Raw genomic sequence first — 20,397 nt, 5'->3', positions numbered from 1 at the left:
AAAACAGTGTTTCTTTCCAATTATCCCAGAACGCAGTGATTATTTAAACTTGGCTAATTAGCATTTGAGGGCTGTACATCTTCTGGGCAAATTGTGTTTGATAATCCCTATTAAAATATACATGGTGGTTGTTGACTTGTAACAAGAAAAAAAAAGTGGCAGTTCAAAGGGTATTAGATACAGCACGAGGCAAATGGGGGCCCATTAAAATTTCCCCAACTGCTCTAATGAGAATGCCGAGGGTCATTTCTGCCTAGTTTACCATCTGTTTGGTTTCTGGCATGCGTCTCTGGTGTGAAGGGAGTGTCCTAAAGCCCATTTGGCTTATCACAGCCTAATCCGTAAGTCTGAAGCAATTTTGGTCACTTATAAAGTGGCACATTAACATCAGAAGCTTACACATGTGGGATGAAAAACTTTTAAGGGCAAAAATGATGTCACATTAAGGAAAAAGCTAACTTTTTAAAAAATAAGCAGGCAATGGTTAATGAGAAACTTTTAGAAATACTGTATATGAACTCTGATATCTGCTCTATACTCACCCAAAGATGATGAAGATTTAAAAGAGCTACTTTTAAAAAGTCAAGAAAAACAGCTACTTTTTAGGCTCCATCACTTGGCGCACATTAAAAAATTAGACTTGTATTAGGACAGGCAATGGCTTCCTTAGCCAGGACACAGACAGCAATAGCCATAAAAGAAAAAAATTGATGATTTAGGGTTCATCAAAATTAAAACTTTTACACATCATAAGATACTGCTGAGGAGAAGAGCAGGTAAGTTACAGGTGGGACAATATATTCACAAAACACATCTAATAATGGACTAGTAGCCAGTCTATATTAAAATGCCTGTAATTCAATAATAAGACAATTCAACTTTTTAAAGTGGTTATAAGATTTGAACAGATACTTGACAAAAGTGGCGAAGAGGCACAAGGAAAAAGTGCTCAGCATCAGGTGGGTCAGTTGAGCGTCAAGCTCTTGGTTTTGGCTCAGGTCATGATCTCATGGGTCAAGGGATCAAGCCTTGCTTGGGACTCCATGCTCTGTGGGGAGTCTGCTAGAAGATTCTCTCCCTCTGTCCTTCCCCCAACTTGCCCCCGCCTTTCAATAAATAAATAAATAAATAAATCTTTTTAAAGAAGTTCTCAACTTCCTTAGTCAGTTGGGGAATGCAAATTAAAACCACAGTGAGATACCACATCCCCACCAAAATGGCTAAAATTAAAGACACTTGGCAACATCAAGTGTAGATGAAGATGCAGAACAATGAGGAGTCTTTCATAATCTTCTAATGTTCTGCAATTTTTATACTCAGAGTATAAGAAGTATAACCATTTTGGGAAAAGATCTGGCAGCTTCTTATAAAACCAGACCCAGCAATATCACTGCTAAGTATCTACCCAATAAAAATGAAAACAGGAGGGCCTAGGTGGCTCAGTCAGGTAAGTGTCAGACTTTTGATCACAGCTCAGGTCTTGATCTCAGGGTTGGGAGTTCAAGCCCCGCAAAGCAAAACAAAAACATAAATTCATAAAAGGACTTAGATGACTATGTACATAGAGCAGCTATATGCACAACAACCCAAACCAAGAAACAACCTGGTGTCCAAAGCAATACCACCAAGCAATAAAAAGGAACAAAGTACTGATACACACAACATGGAAAAACCTGAAAATTATGATGCTGAGTGAAAGAAATTTATACAAAAGGGTACATATTCTATACGACGTTTATACAAAGTTCCAGATCAGGCAAAACTAGTCTGTGGTGGAATAAAATCAAAAGTAGTTGCTTTTGGAAAGTGGAAGTGAGAGCCGATGGAGAAGAAGCACGAGGGAACTTTCTGGGGTCAAGGTCATGTTCTATATTTTAATTAGGGTTTGAGTTATACAGGTTTATACATTTATCAAGTCTAGCCCTATATATCCCTAAGAATTGTGCATTTCACTGCATACAAACTTTACCTAGCCAGTGGGTGCTCACTATAAAATTCTTTCAACTTTGATGTAGGCTTGAAATTCTTCATAATAAAATGTTTTTAAAAAAATAGATTGAGGGGTGCCTGGGTGGCTCAGTGGGTTAAAGCCTCACCTCAGGTCAGATCCCAGGATCCTGGGATCGAGCCCCACATTGGGCTCTCTGCTCAGTGGAGAGCCTGCTTCCTCCTCTCTCTCTCTCTCTGCCTGCCTCTCTGCCTGCTTGTGATCTCTGTATGTCAAATAACTAAATAAAATCTTTTAAAAAAATAGATTGAGATACTTCAGTCAAATTCCTGTTACATCTCATTTAAAAAGAACATCAGTTCATTAGATGAGTACCTATACATAATATAAAATCATGTAAATATAACTGGGATAGCATTTCTTTGGCCAACTCATTTGGTCCTATCAGTCTTGCACGTGGGGGAGCAGGTACCATTGCCTTCGTGTTTGATTTTTATGCTTGCATACATGTTCTTCTCCGGAGTGTTCTGACATGTGCATTCGTTGAGGGTGTGCCCCAAAGTCTGTTTATTTCATTTGAACCTCTTATTATCCTAATATAATTTCATTAATCACTATATAAACTGATTTGACATGAGCATTTCTAAGAGATTTGTTGTTTAAATATACACTAACTTAAATGCTCTGGACAGACTTAATAAAAAGAACCTAAAATGGAAGGCTTAGTTGGTTAAGCATCTGCCTTTAGCTCAGGTCATGATCCCAGGATCCTGGGATAGAACCTGTGTCAGGCTCCCTGCTCAGTGCGGAGTCTGCTTCTCCCTCTCCTTCTGACCTCCTCACCCCCCCCCCCGCTCATGCTGTCTCTCGCTCTCAAATAAATAAATACAATTAAAATAAATACAGTTTTTAAAAAAGAACCAAGAGGTGTTGTTTTCAAACTATGGTTGAGAAGGTACCTGAAAAAGATTGCAAACAAAATAAAACAAAACAAAACCAAAAAAAAAAAAAACCAAAAACCAAAAACCAAAAAACCATGAAATATCTAGAATCCTGCACTCAGAATTCTTCACAGGTCTGTTTATACTCTTGCTCCATTTTAAAGAAACTAAAACTGGAAATATGGTTTATTTGGACCCATATTTAAAGAACAGCCCTTTGCTAATATCTGAAAACTTGCAAATTTATTGTCCAACCATCCTATTTAATATCAAAACCTACACGAGTACCCCTAGTACCCTCTCCCTAGCCTGGACCCTACCCATAGCATGGAATGCCTTTTATTTTTATTCTTTGGAATGCCTTTTAAAACACTATATTGTTTAATCATTCCTAGAACATGAACAATAAACATGTCTAATCAATTCCTTTCAACTGACTCAATACCAGTAGTGACCATGTCAAATAAGAAGGATTCTATAGTTTCCTCAGTAGGTGAGTGTGGGTGTGTATTTGGGGCAAACTGATTCTGCAAACTGTGTGTGAGTGTATGTATGTGTCTGTGTATGTCTATAGTTATTCAATTGTACCATAACTAGTTTCTCATGCCATTATTACTCAAAATTTCACTTTAATAGGAGTATTTTAAAACCTTCTTTATGTGAGCATAATCGACACAATATTGCACTAGTTTCAGGGGACAGCAGAGTGATTCATCTTCTCTATGGGTTATGCCATGATTCACCACAGTGTAGCTACCGTTTGTCACCATACACGCCATTATAGTATTATTAACTATACTCCCCACGCTATGCCTTTTATCCCTGTGATTTACTCATTCCCTAAATGGAAGACTGCATCTCCCAACTCCCCTTCACCCATTTTGCCCATTCCTCCAAGACCCTTCCTTCTGGCAAGTCTAGTCTTTGTACTTACAGGTCTGATTCTGCTTTTTGCTTAATCATCTTTTTTGTTTTTTAGATTCCACGTGTCTTTCTCAATCTGACTTATTTCATTTAGTGTGACATCATCTATGTCCTCTAGGTCCACCCATGTTGTCACAGATGGCAGAATCTCACCCTTTCTTCTGGTTGCATAATAGTCGTGTGTGTGTGTGTGTGTGTGTGTGTGTGTGTGTGTTGCATCTCTTTATCTATTCATGGATACTCGGGTTGCTTCTATAGCCTGACTATTGCAAATATTGCAATGTCAACTTATTATTATTTCTTATTGCTCTAGCTTATTTCATCATTACCTTTTATTGACATTTAGATTAGGTTCGAGTTCTTCCTAACATAAATAGTGCCCTGGTAAACAATCACATGCATCAACCTTTGTCCGACATTTCTGGGTTTGTTAAAATTTCTAATAGATTCCCAAAGGTAAAAGAACTGTGTCAAAATATGTGAAAATTTTAACTACTTTCTTTACATATTGCCATATTGCCAAATTATTTGCTAGATAACTAATATATACCATATCAATAAATAACCAATTATCTAGCACTGATATCAGAATTAGGTACACATGGTTTTAAGCATTATTGCCAGTTTTAAAAAATGATTCATTAATTGAAAAAAATTTAAAACCTCATACTTGTTGGGGTGCCTGGGGGCTCAGCCGGTTGAGTGTCCGACATTGGTTTTGGCTCAGGTCATAATCTCAGGACCTGGAGGTGCAACCTGGTGAGATGCTCTCTCCCTCTACCCCTCCCATTCATACTCTCTCTCTCTCAAATAAATAAATAAATCTTTTCAAAAAATCCTCATAATCATTTTAATCATGCATTTTTATTAGCAGTGAGTTAAATATTTTCCTCACAGTTATTAGATATTTGTTTTTCTTCTTTTGTAAATGGTTTGAGTTTTTACTAGTTTTCTGTTAGGGTATTAGGGTCTTGGTTGTTTTCTTTTGTTTGAATAAAAGCTAACAGCCCCTTCACACCTAGGGCAAAATGTCTGTTTCGTCTTTTTAATTTTTTAAATTAACATTTTTTTATTACATAAAGAGTACTTTGCTGTCAGAAGATTAGAAAACAGGGAAGAAACATTCAGATGGGGGAAGATTAAACCAGCCTTACAGTCCAGGGATTCAAAAAAAATCAATGTAGTCAGGACGGACTCTTCTTCACATCACTTCACTATTAATCTAAAAAAAAAAAAAATCAAAGCAGAGAGCGAGTGTTGTTAAGGATGTAGGTAAATTGGGAAATCCCATATTGCTGCTGGGACGATAAATGGCTCAGGTGCTACAGAAAACAGTCTGGCAGTGACTCAAAAAATCAAACAGAATTACCACACGACCCAGTAATTCCACTCCTAAATAGAAACCCAAGAGAATTTAAACCATACGTTCCTACAAGAAACTTGTACACAAATGTTCCTAACGAGTGTTAGTTGTTGAATATTTGGAAACAATCCAAATATTCATCAACAAGGAATGGACAAATAAAATAGGGACTGTCCAAACAATGGGCATTTATTCAGACATAAATAAGAATGAAGTACTGCAGGGGCGCCTGGGTGGCTCAGTTGGTTAAGCATCTGCCTTTGGCTCAGGTCAGGAACCCAGGGTCCTTGGATCGAGTCCCACATCAGGCTCCCTGCTCAGTGGGGTTCTGCTTCTCCCTCTGCCTGCCTATGCTCTCTTTCTCTTTCTCTCTCTGTTAAATAAATAAAATCTTAAAAAAAAAAAAAAAAGAATGAAGTACTACATTCTTCAATATGCTTCAATATGGATGAACCTTGAAAATATGTCAAGTAAAGAAAGACAGTCATCAAGGCCTCATACTATATGATTTCATTTACATAAAGTGTCCAGACTAGGTAAATACATAGAGACAGAAAGTAGATTAGTGGCTGCCAGGGGCTGGGAGGAGAGGGATGCAGAACTGACCGCACTTACTAGGTACAGGGTTCTTTCTCAGGGGATGGAAATGTTTTCAGATTGGTTAGTGGTGATGGTTGCAGAACACTAAACATACCAAGAACCACTGGGCTTGGGCACCTGGGTGGCTCAGATGGTTAAGCGTCTGCCTTCGACTCAGGTCGTGATCCCAGTATCCTGGGATTGAGCCCCACATCTGGCTCCTGACTCCTGGTTCAGTGGGAGTCTGCTTCTCCCACTCCCTCTACTCCCCCTCCCCCTGCTCATGCTCTCTCTCTGTATCTGTCTCAGATAAGTAAATCCTTTTAAAAATTGTTTAAAAAAAAAAAAGAACCACTGGGCTGTCCACTTAAAGATTCTAAGAAGTACTATTTAATTTTGCTTAACCAGCATACTCCAAGGTGGTTTTTGTTTTGTTTTGTTTTGTTTTGCAATACACTTCTGCTACAGATTTTGTTAGTAACGCATCATAGGACACTGATGACTACAAGAGGCAGTGTAGGAAAAGGTACTTTTAGCTCAGTATTTTAAAATTCATTCTAAGATGGGTCTAATATCATCTCTTTGTTTAAATGGGAATAAGAAATGAGAGAAAAGGGAAGGGAAAGATATACTTGGTCAACCTCATAATGACTCCAGAGCGGCTCATTTGTCCCATTCTCTAGAAACAGAAACCCAAACCCCAATGGAGTTCTTCCTTTATTAGCAACAGATTTCTCTCAATCTTTGTTATTAACATTAAAAATGGTACTGGATCACATAGACTAAAAGTCTGGTTACAAAGCATCTTCTCATAATGCAAATAACTAATTACTTCAAAAAAGAAAGCCATCAAGGATAAACAAAACATCGTCCCAGAGCATGACCTCTGATAGCTCCATTTATTTCACTTTTAACTTGCTGTTTACTGGAGTTCATGTGGAGAGGCACTGTTCTGAAGAAGAACCAGAAATAACATAATTAACTGGATAATAGCAACAATGTGGTTCCAACGTCTGAAAACATGTGGAAGGAAAAGCAGGAGGGAAGCGCAGTCTGAACTTTTACCAAAATACTAACAATTTTGCTATTCTGTTTTCCAAAATGGCAACTCCCACACAAGCAAGTATCTTTCCATTCAGACATTACACAGTCCCCAAAACAGTAATTTAGTTGTGTGCCTGCCTCAGAGAGCAGCCTACACATCTATTAAGCGACATGCAGAGCTCAGCATCGGAGGGCGGAACACAAACTACACAATGGAAGACGGGAGTGGAAACAACAACCAACACTTGGTGAAGGGTCTCTATGGACTCCTACCGCTGTTTTCAAATTCATACGCTGCACCCAGAACTATCTTCCAGGTGACACCAGGGATTTCCTTTCACTACTTTTTCTAAAGAAATACTTCCGAGATTGTTATCAGAATTATTTCTAGGAAGTCATAACATGATACAATTATTTTAAGTTGCTGTGAGATTTAACTGCCAAGAAAGAAGTAGCCAACTTTAACCAAGAGTATTTATAAATCAGTTTCTATGAACATGGAACATAAACTCATTTATCATTATCTAGTTACCCCGAAGGAGGACTGGAAAACGTCAAGAGTAAGCCTCATTACAAACAACATGACGGCCAGATCAGAGTCAGAATTCAAAGTTTATTCCCCTAAACATAGACTTTGATCTTTCCTCCTGTTAAAACGGACAGTCTGGCATACTATGAAAAGCGTCACTCTTCTAGAAAAGAGTATCTCTTATCAGCAAAGAGCCATGATTCTTAAGTGCTTTTTTTTTTTTAAAGTATTATTTAAGAAAGAGAGTAAAATATTGCTGACTCTGTCTTTATCCAGGAAGGGATAAGACCTCATTTACAGAAACTTATTTTCCAGAACCACTTTTGAAAACTTTGACAGGAGAAAGTACCCCTGCATCAAAACCCATTGCTCTGTCCTTGTTTGTTCAGTGCTGTTTTGGGGGGCAAATACCTTCTTTAATAAGGTTACATTTGCCAGACAGAGGAGTCTCTTCATAATCTGTTCACCCTACAGACAAAACTGTAACAAAATAATCTCAAAAAAAAAATCACAACTTAAATAGCACAGTGGCAACTTCCATTAGAATCCACTCTAAAAATGTGACTTTCCTGACATTCATATTTATGAACAACCCGTTCCCTGTGATTCTGAGCACCTGAATTTGAGCAGGGATAAGGAGGAGAAAGGAATCAAAAGAACTCCCCTGCCTTAGGGAGACATTTTTAAAGTATCTACAAGGGTTTCAGGGCCCATGAAGCCTCATCAGGGCTAAATTCCAGAATCTAGAATCTATGGAGTGTCAAGAGATAACTGACAAGGTGAAGTATGAAGGAGCAATGAAATGGAGAAATCTTTCGAGGAGTGTGGTTTTTTAGCCTAAAGGAACGAAGATAAGTTGCTTACTGACTTTTTAACAAACTTTACCTTTTTCAATTACTTATATGAGAAAAATGTTGAGTTGACACAGGGGGTTACATGTACATACCAAGAAACCTTCCTTAATCATCTCACTTGATGTAATCTTAGAATATGTTCTTGAGAAATCATAGAGTCATCATTTTTGAAAGAGCTAAGAGATCTTTCTTAGGAAAGAAAGAATTTGAGAAAATAAGAACTTCTTAAGAAAATAAGAACTTCACTATCATGTATCATTAAGACATTGATCTGTCCTATTAGGAGGTTGGAGTGGACAATCTCACGAACTTCTTTCTATCTCGATTCTTTTTTTTTTTAAAGCATTTTATTATTTTTTTTAAAGATGTTATTTATTTATTTGAGAGAGAGACAGTGAGAGAGAACATGAGTGAGGAGAAGGTCAGAGGGAGAAGCAGACTCCCCAAAGAGCTGGGAGCCCGATGCGGGACTCGATCCCGGGACTCCAGGATCATGACCTGAGCCGAAGGCAGTCGTCCAACCAACTGAGCCACCCAGGCGCCCCCTTTCTGAGTTTTTAAATAATGCCTATGTCTAGGTGGCTCAGTTGGTTAAGTGTCCAATTCTTGGCTTCAGCTCAGGTCATGATCTCAGCGTCATGAGATTGAGCCCTATGTCAGGTTCCATGCTCAGTGGGGAGTCTGCTTGAGAATCTGTCTCTCCCTCTGCCCCTCCCACTGCTCTTGCTACCTCTTTAAAATAAAATAAATAAAATCTTTAAAAATAAATAAATAATACCTATTTTAAGCACATATACTAGGCACTTGAATCAATAATTCATTTAATCCACCCAACAATTTTGCAAGTGAGGCACCTCTCATTTTACAAAGGCAGACATGGAGGCTTAGGGAAAGAAAGAATGTGACCCAAGTTAGGAAAAAGCAGCGGCAGGGGGGCTTGGGACCTGAGCTGCCTAGCTCTGGAAGTCATGTGATGAACTCCTGACCTGAGCTGCCTTTCCCCACCAACTCCTCCACTTGGCTCAAATTTCATGCCCCTCAACATTTGCTTCAGCAATCTGTTGACTAATTCAACAGCTTTATATTCATCATGTCCACTATTCTAGTAAATGATTCTTTTTAGTTATTTAGGAATTGGAAATAATCCCTGAATTCCTTAGTCATATGTCAAATACAAACTACATTATACTATTTCGTAATGAAGGTAATGCTGGCATATGCAAATGGAATTGAGACTTAATGACTTAAGACCAAACTGAGGTTAATACCCAGTAAATAGGAAAAATTAATGGCAATTTCAACTCTTCAGCTATGCTCTTAGTATCATTGACTATAGCAATTTGTTTAATTAACCTGAAGTCTTCTTGTTAATTATAGATCATTTACCATATCCAATAAGAGGTCATGCCTTCAAAATCCCTGAATATGTTCAAAATTCCTCAAGCATGTTACAATGCATTTCTTTGTAAGGAGACAGATAAAATAAATTTAACAAGCTCATTCTGAATAATTTAGCCTAATTTAGGCTGGTGAATAAAGAGCATTACTACCCAGGACCCCATTTAATGAAGTTGTTAATGGCTGCCCCTTCTTTATATTTTTTAAAGCCTAAATATATGTATGTATAACATATGTGTGTGTCTCAAAGGCACAAGGATAGGCACCTAAGACTGAACTGTATTTAACGCCCAGGGATATAGGGTCCTAGTGACAATCAGTAAAGTTGTAAAAGGTTCTACTTAGTTTCAATGTGAAGGATAACTAAAACTTAGCTTAAACAAAGCCTGTATTTTTATTTTTAATGACAATAAAACAAAGGAGTGACAAAAATTTGCACCATGGCAGTGAAACATTAACATACAATCAAAATCTACTAGTAAAGTACACATTTTTATTAACTAGCGATCAACATAAGATTTACTAAAATTTTAAATCTTGAAACACTAAAATAATTTGTTTTATAAATATATCCTCTCTCATCTAAAGTCAGAGTGTCAGATTTCAGTGGGAAAAAAATCAGATCTTTCAGTTAAAAAATTCTACTACCCTGTTTCAAAAATAATATTGAAAATATTAAATTTTTAGGGGCGCCTGGGTGGCTCAGTGCGTTAAGCCGCTGCCTTCGGCGCAGGTCATGATCTCAGGGTCCCGCATCGGGCTCAGCGGGGAGCCTGCTTCCTCCTCTCTCTCTCTGCCTGCCTCTCTGGCTACTTGTAATCTCTCTCTGTCAAAAAAATAAATAAAATCTTAAAAAAAAAAAAAGAAAAGAAAAAAGAAAATATTAAAATTTTATGATTGGTGACTCCGTTGGCTAAGCAACTGCCTTTGGCTCAGGTCATGATCCTGGAGTCCCAGGATCAAGTTCCAAATCAGGCTCCCTGCTCAGCAGGGAATCTGCTTCTCCTGCTGACTTCTCTCTTCTCATGCTCTCGCTCTCTCTCATTCTCTTTCTCTCAAATAAATAAATAAAATCTTTTTAAAAATGACATGATTGGGGCGCCTGGGTGACTCAGTGGGTTAAGCCTCTGCCTTCGGCTCAGGTCATGGTCTCAGGGGTCCTGGGATAGAGCTCCACATCGAGTTCTCTGCTCGGCAGGGAGCCTGCTTCCCCCTCTCTCTGCCTTTCTCTCTGCCTACTTGTGATCTCTCTCTCTCTGTCAAATAAATAAATAAAATCTTTAAATAAATAAATAAATAAATGACATGATTAACTGAATGCTTAAGAGAAAAAATTAAAAAGAAAAGAAATATTGGTCGCTTCACCATATTTTCTCCCCAAAGTTAGATTTCATCAAATCTTGCCATTTTAAGAATTTCATAATTTAACAAATGACTGGATCCAGAATGCCTCATTACTATAGAAAAAGGAAAGGAAACACATAGAAAATTATAAAAGTTTACACGAAAAACTGTTAAAATGGCTCACATATTAGCTGAGCACAATGATCTAGCAATGGCAAAGCACAACATTAAATTTATGGAAGGTCTAACAATTGGAAGTGTGGCTGCCACTCATCAGACCTGCAAACCCAGTTCTCCGGTTTTAGAGCCAGAATACCAAAAACTAAGTAAAATGCTTTTAGAGCCAGAATACTAAATATTGAGTAAAATGCATTTCAGCCTCTGGAAAAGGAATAATTTTGTATGAAAGGATATTCAAATAGCCCTTCTTTGAGCGACCACAAAGAACCTTGAAGATTTACATGATTGAGCTGGAATTCAATGCCAAAGACAAGAGGAAGCATTTTTTTTTCCTTCTGGGATGCACAAAGAGATATCCATAATTAAACATCACTCTTCCCTAGGGCAGCATGTTTTCTTATATTGACAAGCAAAATGAGGTATTTCAAATCACGCATTGTTGGCATACAGTCATTTTTTGCATAGCTATTGTTTTAATGTATTTCTGGCTATTAGGCATTTGTCTATTTTTGGTCAGTGAGGCATGTATTTTAAAGAATTCTGGTTTTGCATAAAAGGCTGTAGTTATGTTAGTGGAATTACTTTTATACAACAGTATCTTAAGAATAATTATAGCCTTATTTTGGCTGGTCACACAGCCAAATACATTTTATATTTAAAGGAGAGCAGCTATAACTTTCATGTAATTAGTACAATTAAAATTATCTATAAAGGAAAAAACTTTCAGAAGTACTTTTTAGACTCAACTTTATGTTTTACTTTGTCTTATTTAACACAGCTAGTTAAATATATCCCACCCTAATCCTATGCTGTTGGGAAAATGCCAAACAAACCAAATTTGCTTAACATTCTATCAATTAAGTCAGAGCCTAATGACAGATTACATATTCAATAACTCTGTTGTTCTAGATCAAAGAATGCCACATTTTTTTCAACCTGACCCTACTGTAACTACTAAACTACCAAAAAGCAACATTTTTTTTTTTTTTACAATTTACCTCCTGTAGGAATTTCCTCTCCTTTCTTACCAGCACCCTACTCAGATCTTCATTTTCTTAAATTGTAAAGAGCATGTTAAACTTCAAATACCAAAAAATTCAAGTGCTTTTGTTTTCTAAAGTGACCATTTATCTAAAACAGACATTTTATGTCCTGCTCTCTAGTCAAAAACAGCACTTCCAAAGATTAACTCTGTTTAATAATATTGAGGTGTGTACTTTAAATTTTTTTAAAGGAATTTACCACTATCATATAAGTCCACATAAAATTACGCAGCTATTACTGGAATTTACAAAAGATCTCACTTATCTATCCATCCATATAAAAATCATGTCCTATAAAAATGCCGGTTGACTGGTAGGAGACCCGAGCTGTGATTGTGGAAGTCAAATGACCATGAACGGACTTCATGTTTTGAAACCTCTTCGGACCACCAGCCTCATGATCCAGGGTTCACGGTGATGAGGAGACCAAGTGTAACTTAAGCTAATCAAAAAACATTCTAATTCAAATGCAAATGCCTTTGTACAGCTTTCAAAGTCATGCAAGAAAATGTCTGGAAGCCCAGGTGTTTCACATAACTCCTGACAACTGGGGGACCTGGGTGTCTCAGTCAGTTGAGGCCCCCAGTTGGGCTCTGCATTCAGCATGGAGCCTGCTTGAGATTCTCTCTCTCTTCCTCTCCCTTTGCCCCCCAACCCCAAAATAAATTAATTACTTAAAAAAAAAATAACTTCTAACAATTGGATTTCAAGTTTTCCATTTGGCTTACTAGCTAAAATCAGAAGCAATAAGACACATGCATTTTATGTGTCCTTTCAAAATGTGTTTACAACAACATACTGATGAATGATATTTCATGATTTTTCTCATTGAAAGCCTCCATTGTAGCCTGTGATAGTTATTTCATCCAGCCAAGTCCTCTCAAATCACGTGGATCTACAAACCCCAGATTAATGGCTCCTAAGATCTGTTTTTTGCCCCTCCAAGAAGCTATAGACAAGTCCTGGGCTGGGAAAAGCAGCTGCTTCCATTATAAGGATAATTTTGGAATACCTCGGTTTACTGAGTATTTCCTATGTGCTAAGGGCTTCCTGTAAATTACCTCCTTTAATTCTCACAAATCTTATGAAGCAGGTGCTTTACCAACCCCTTTCACAGATGAGGAAGTCAAGCTCACATCTTAGCTCAATGCTACTTCCTCAGGAAAGCCTCTCCTAACTCTATCCAATTTCACTGCAGACCAAATCTAGTTCCTCTGGCATAGCCTCTCTCAGCCCTCAGGACTTCAGCAAGCTGGCCTGTGGCATGATAACAAGATTTGCTATTATGTATGTATATGGTCAGTTAAATAATGTCTATCTCCTCTCATTTAATGAATGTAGACAAGTGGTTCTCAATCTTCGGTGTGCACCAAAATCAACTGGACTGCTTCTCTGAAAGTGGTCACTGGGTCTCACCCCCAGCACATGTGGCTCACCAAGTCTAAAGACAGGCTTGAAACCTGTCATCATGGGCTCTAGGTGCTGCTGCTGCCGCCAGACCTGGACTGGCCCAGTACAGCACTTCTTAGCCTTGCGTGAACACTGGAACATTCCAATCTAGCAACCGAAATGGCATTAAAAACAACCAATGCCCATGCCCCACTTCCAGAGGTTTTGATTTAACTGGGCTAAGGGAGCACCCAGAATGTCTTATTCCAAATACCGTATTCTTTTACTAAAAAAATTGCTTATCTAAAAGTCAAATTGAACCAAATGGCCTATAAATTTTTATTTGTTAATCTGGCAACCCTTCTTCTGAGGCCTGTTGTAACATAACAGGTAGTACACCATGTACGTGATGCACGTAGATAGGACTGTAAGCTGACCTTTCACCTCTACAGAGCACAAAAAGGATGGGGCTAAATAAGCAGAATTTTTAGATCAAATTTTTTTTCCTGAGGATTAGAACCTAAAGTAGTTCTCAACACATTGTATCTGAGATCTTTTAAAAACAGGGCAAATTCTCAATGTCACATAATTTAACGTGATGACGAAATGACTTCCAGGTTCTGTGAAGCCCCGAGGCTATGAACCTCATATTGGGCCAGTAGGTGATGAGGGGGTGACAATGGGGCATCGACAGCATTCGTCAGTGAGTCACCTGGCCACAGCTACTGCTAGGATTTGGCACAGAGTCAGCACCCTTTCATTTATCAAAAGTAGGTAAAAATTATCTATTTAATAAATACCCAGAAAAGATAAAACTCGGAACACATGGCTGCCTCTGATAATGCAATTCTATCTTTTTCATATCAATGGAGGGAGCCTTGTGGTTTCCAATTTCAGAATAAGATCAGTGATTTCACATCTTACATAAACGGAGATATTAAATTTGCATTTTTGATGCTGAAAAGAGACTATTTAATTCCAGCTTGGCATGTTTATCGCATAATGGGTAAACCGGGGATTTCCAGACTGAAAATCCTCTGGGCACGTAATGATCATGTAGCCTTCTGCTTCCCCATATAAGTAACCTGCCAGGGCTACGATTCAAGGACGAGGACTCATGTAAGTGCTTTAAATATTAAAACACATTCTTTCATGAATACTCATAGAATTCAGTCACCAATCATTACTACCTTCCACTTTGTACAATGCTCAATTGCCAAACTTAATGTGACCCTTTTCACCTAACCCAGGATCATAAGAACTGTTTCTAAAAACAGCTCATTGGGGGTGCCTGGTAGAATATGCAACTCTTGATCTCAGGGTCAGTTTAAGCCCCATGTTGGAGGCAGAGTTTATTTAAAGTGATAATAATAATAAAACTTAAAAAATAGGTTATGGAATAATTGCATGCACGTCAGAGTGAATTCCAGTTCCAGTAACCTAAATGACAGAACACAAAAATCCACCTGATTCACCAAGACCAAGCATAACAGCCAGCGTCAACAGATGGAGAGGAATAGAAAGACTGTCACACTTTGCTTATGTTTGGCTGTTTAGTCACATGACTTATTTCAAGTCACCTAACATCAAGCAAACAACACAAAAATCGCTTCAGATTAGTTACTCTGAAATCATCAATGTCTGATCCTTTTAAAACAGATGTTTCAAAAAATAAGATCTGGTGTTGTTTAACCATGGACAATTCTTGATGGTATATGTCAGGATAGCTTACCAAATCCAAAAGCATTAGAACCTCCAATGCTCTGTGAAGCCTGCACACTTGTGGACGTGTACAGTCCTGTCACCAGCAAGCCGTCAAAGAAGGTGCTTGTTGAAATTGTCACTGAAATGCAGGGAGGGAAAAAGAAAAGAAACCTCAATTAATACAATCCAAATACTGAGACACGTTGCTCAAGAGTTAAACACTGTCAAAACAATTTTTACTCATTATTTAAAAAACTATTTTTATACTGTTGCTAGTCAGTGTTTTCTTTCCATCAGGAACTATAAGCAGAGGAGCAAAAAAGAAGCTCCGATCTCCAATGTCTGTAATTGCTGGTCCTAAATTTAGTACATTAGATCGCTCTTTCTGCATTCATTTACACGTTCCCCAGCTATATGCAAAATCATCTGAAAATAATGTAGTATTGAATAGCTAGCTTCCCACCTCCACTACCACCCCTGAAGGCAGTCAAAGGCATTGCTGGAGTTTTGGCATTGCTATTAAACACTTTTTTTTTTTTTTTTAAGTATTTCATACTGTGGGAAACAATCTTACAGCGGCTGAGAGAAGAACAATAAGATAAACTGTATTTCTTATTGTGCATCCACATTTCATAGATGAATCCCCCTGAAGTTTTTCAACAAAAGCAGACTAATTTGCATGAAGACAGATAGCCTTTTTCCTTCTGAGAACAAAAAAGGAAGACCACGGCATGCCTTAAGGTTCAGAACAAAGTCTGCAAGAGGACTCCAAATGGTTTCCTAACCAGAAAATCAGGATGTTCCTGGGAAAAAAGGGTCACACACAATGGATCTGTATGCCACTCAGGTCTGGCTTCTAAAAATTTTATCTTGCTCACCACCCTAAAATAATGATTAAAATTTCTGCCTTGACATAATATTTTCTCCTGCATTGTTTGATAAGATTAAGATGATGCCATTTATAGGAAGCAGCCGGGAAAAGGTAATATTATTTTGGTAGTGCACAGTACAAGGCTATCATCGTGCTTGGTGGCAGTAGGAGAATGGCCAGATACACATTAAGTGTGATGAGCATGTTTAAATTAAACTCCAGGAAATCCAGAGACTGGAGCTGAAGGGTCTCAAGCGCCCATATTAAAAGCAACTAACAAGACTCATAGATCAACAGAACATCCTGACATCACGCTACCCCCACAACGGCATTGGGTATTGGAACAAATCACCTTCACATCCTTTAATAATAGCTAATATTTTGACTGCTAGCACGTAAACCACTCAGCTGGGCACTGAGATAAGTAGTGAACATGTATTATCTCATTATCAAAACATTTCTATAAAAGGGGTACTATCATTATTCATGGGGCAAAAATGAGGAATTTGTGGCACAGAGCAATTTAGAACCTTGTTCAGGACCATCTGATATCATCCAAACATGTTTGATGCTGATTACCCCTGTTTTCTCTCAGCCTGCACACCACTCCCTCCCCCACTCCCGATCCCACAGAAGCCAAATGATGTAGCCAAACCCTTGTTTAATACACTATTTCCCAGATTATTCACATGCATGAGGAGTACTTGAAGAAAAGGAGAATAAAAGCTACAGGACCCAGTGTCACTGATATTAGAGAGGAAGAGGGCTAAGGGTAGCCAGGAGGTGACCCCTATACCCCTATGCCATGGTGGATGGAGCCCTAGGCTGGTTATGGGATCCGGGTAACAGGTACTTATCTGCTACTATTTTTTCTCAAGGAAAAGCACTTCATCGCTTCGAGTCTCAGTTTCCTCATTTAAGGAATCACACTTTCATCATCAGCCCCGTTTTGGCTGCCCCAGATTCCCACAGTTGGTTCTATTGCTGTCTCCAACCTTTGGTTCAGTGAGTTACCTTGGCCAAGGTAAATAGTGCTTAAACAGCTTCTGTGTCCCCATCCGTGGAGTTTAGAATTAAATTGCTTTCTTTTAAATCAACTATACTAGCCACTCATGTCTTAGATCGTCCTTCCCAGCAAATCAGACCCAACCTACAGTTCTCACTGTGGACCTATGGGACCCTGCTTTTTCCCTCTTCCTCTTCATCCACTCCACTCCAGTCCAGTTAGACAGCAGCAATTCTGTATTAAATGCACAAATACAGCCCCAGTGGACTCCTCCACTCCATGCTTCTACTCTGGTTCTTATTTCCAAGATACTACAAAAATCTAAGAGTTTTATGAGTTAGGAAGTGAGGCAAGCCTGAACCTGAATTTCACCTCTCTCTACTTCAGATCAGTGTGTGACCTTGGCTCAGATTCCTGAAATTTACAAAAAGAGGAATACTATCCAATTTACTGTAAGAATGAAAAGAAATATATCTACAAACTATCTGTTTAACAAAGTATCATGCATATAGTAACTCATCAGTGAAATTCAGCTCCCTTTCCCTGCCCTCTTTCAGACCTTGAAGCTCTGCCTTGCTCTTCCTTCCGCAGACCTGGAGTACTACAGAGAACTCATGACATCTGCTGAAGACAGAGCCGATCACTGGACGGCCCACATCAGAGTCCCGCTTCCTGCTGGGATGGTCTACTACCCTCTCAGGCGCCACTTCATTTCCACCCACAGTCTACAACATGTCTCAGCTGTAACCCCAGCAGGATCCAGATAAGTGGCATCCCCAGCTTGCTACTAACACCCCTTCGCTTCCAAAAGATACTTTGCTGAGTGTTGACTAAAGCAGAGGGTAAACACTCTTGGAGAAAGGGCTAAAAAAGAGGAGGACCATGCATGACAGCCCTTGGCTCTGCTCTCAAACAATGATGCATCCCTCAGTCTACCATGACGATTGATAAATTCAACTTGATGGCTTATACATATCTAGTGATATTTCAATATCTTAGACATGTGCACTTAGGAAGCTGCCTGCATGGCCTGGGCCTCATTTGGGGGTATTGAGCACAAGCAACATCTGCTGTACCCTTTAAATGTCCACCTGGGCTGTCCATCCCTTACCAGGCCTCCCCTCTCATCTGCCGCTAAGTGCCTCTCCAGACCCAAAGGATGATGCAAATTCTGATCTTAATGCCTCCATACAGTGCAGTGCCTACTTCAGATCAATTCTTTTCTTTACATAGGTTCTTGGGTGCTGAAACAGCAAGGTGTAGTGAAAACATCCCAGAAATAAAAGGATTGGAATATATCACCAGCAATATGTGGAAGGTCAGATCGGGTGAGATCTTCTCCTGCTTGGTTCTATTCCTAGTTGTAGTGAGACGAATATCAATTGTTTGGTAAACTCATGGCTAGGTGGACATATCATTCTTTTTAAACAATTTTTTTAAAAGATTTTATTTATTTCTTTGGCAGAGACAGATCACAAGTAGGCAGAGAGGCAGGCAGAGAGAGAGGAGGAAGCAGGCTCCCTGCCAAACAGAGAGCCTGATGTGGGGCTCGATCCCAGGACCCTGAGATCATGACCTGAGCCGAAGGCAGAGGCTTTAACCCACTGAGCCACCCAGGTACCCCCATATCATTTCTAAACATTGAGTGTCTTAGAAAACAAAATTGAATACTGTGAAAAAGACTTCTTACCCTTAGAATGTCCTGGCTTTAAAAGGCCTCCATAAACTGACTATTCTCACATTTCTGTCTCCTGTCCTGATCTCTACCAACCCTCTTTGTACATACTCCAGATATATATCAAGATACTGCTCAACATCCTCACTTGGACATTCAAGAGATGTCTCAGTGTCAATGTGACCAAAACTGAATGCCCACACCCACCCTCCAAAACTGCTTCTTCTACAGCCTTCACAAGATCAGTGGTTGGCAGCACTGTCCGTCCTGCTGAGTCACCTCAGGAATTACCTTCTCCCATATACTGCATCTAATCCATCAGTAAATCCTATCAGCCCTACCTTCAGAACCTGACCACATACTACCTTGTTCTAAGATTCCATCATTTCTTACATGGATTATGGTATTAGACTTTGATGTGGTCTTCCTGGTTCTACCCTCCTCTCTCTAGAGTCTATTCTCAGTATGAATCAGAGAAATTCTTTAGAACATTCATTGAATCATGTCACTCCTCTACTTACAACTTCTTCACAAAGTCAATGTCAAAGTTTTCACAATGGCCTACAGAGTCCTCCGTGACCTGTCTCCATTCCCTCTTACCTCATCTCCTTCTGCTCCCTCCTGGCTCACCTGACTCCAGACATACCAGCCTCCTTGTTGTTGCTCAGACATGCCCAGTCTTCGCACCCGTACCTTCCTCTGCCTTGCACTCCCCTCCTTCAGATTATCAAAGTAATTATCACCTTCTAACATATTGTAATCATATATTTACTCACAATGTTTTTTGTTTATTATGTTTATTGTCATTCTTATTCTGCAGAATGTGAACACTATCAAGGTAGAGATCTTAAGTGTTTTGTTCAGTAGTACATCCCAAGAATCTGGAACAATTCCTGACACTCTTGGGTGTTCAATAAATATTTACTGGAATACATATTAATGAATAACTCATTCATACAAAAATGACAGAAGGTTGTCTTATCTTCAACTTGTTTTCAGAGGAAAAGGATGTTGTGAATGATAACTTTGTATGTCAGTTGAATCCCATTTGGAAAAGCCATGTGGAAAAAAAAGAAAAGAAAAGGTGGCTAGTTATATATATATATATATATTTTTTTTAAGATTTTATTTATTTATTTGACAGATATCACAAGTAGGCAGAGAGGCAGGCAGAGAGAGAGGGGGAAGCAGGCTCCCTGCTGAGCAGAAAGCCCGACGTGGGGCTCGATCCCAGGACCCTGGGATCATGACCTGAGCCAAAGGCAGAGGTTTTAACCCACTGAGCCACCCAGGTGCCCCGGCTAGTTATATATTTAAAATGTTTTCCAGAATGCAAAAATGATTGATGCAGAGATCAAGAGACCAATCTAAGACATTTGTGGGAGGAAAAAAAAAGGCAGATCACTTTAAGTATAGGTTATACGTTCACACAAATCAACTAAACAAAGAGTTCCCTATTAGAAATTAATTGAGAGGCATCTGGGTGGCTCAGTCATTGGGCATCTGCCTTCAGCTCAGGTCATGAGCCCAAGGTCCTGGGATCCAGCCCCACATCCGGCTCCCTGCCTGGAGGGAAGCCTCCTTCTCCCTCTCCCACTCGCCCTG

The 20,397-nt window shown here is 39.0% G+C and overlaps 1 protein-coding gene across 3 annotated transcripts in view; it reads right to left on the bottom strand.

The window, feature by feature from the left end:
* The window catches only part of RELN (reelin), a 495,439-nt gene that overhangs the window by 413,508 nt on the left and 61,534 nt on the right, over window positions 1-20,397 (bottom strand). For all 3 annotated transcript variants that reach the window (XM_004739578.3, XM_004739579.3, XM_045089693.1), the window contains exon 2: window positions 15,269-15,379. In XM_004739578.3, the coding sequence (XP_004739635.2) occupies window positions 15,269-15,379 (111 nt within the window). The remainder of the gene's footprint in view (window positions 1-15,268; window positions 15,380-20,397) is intronic.

Source organism: Mustela putorius, unplaced genomic scaffold (assembly GCF_011764305.1).
Source record: "Mustela putorius furo isolate JIRA1106 unplaced genomic scaffold, ASM1176430v1.1 tig00003845_pilon_pilon_pilon, whole genome shotgun sequence".
Classification (NCBI taxonomy): Eukaryota; Metazoa; Chordata; class Mammalia; order Carnivora; family Mustelidae; genus Mustela; species Mustela putorius.
This window is presented reverse-complemented; position numbering and strand designations above follow the sequence as displayed.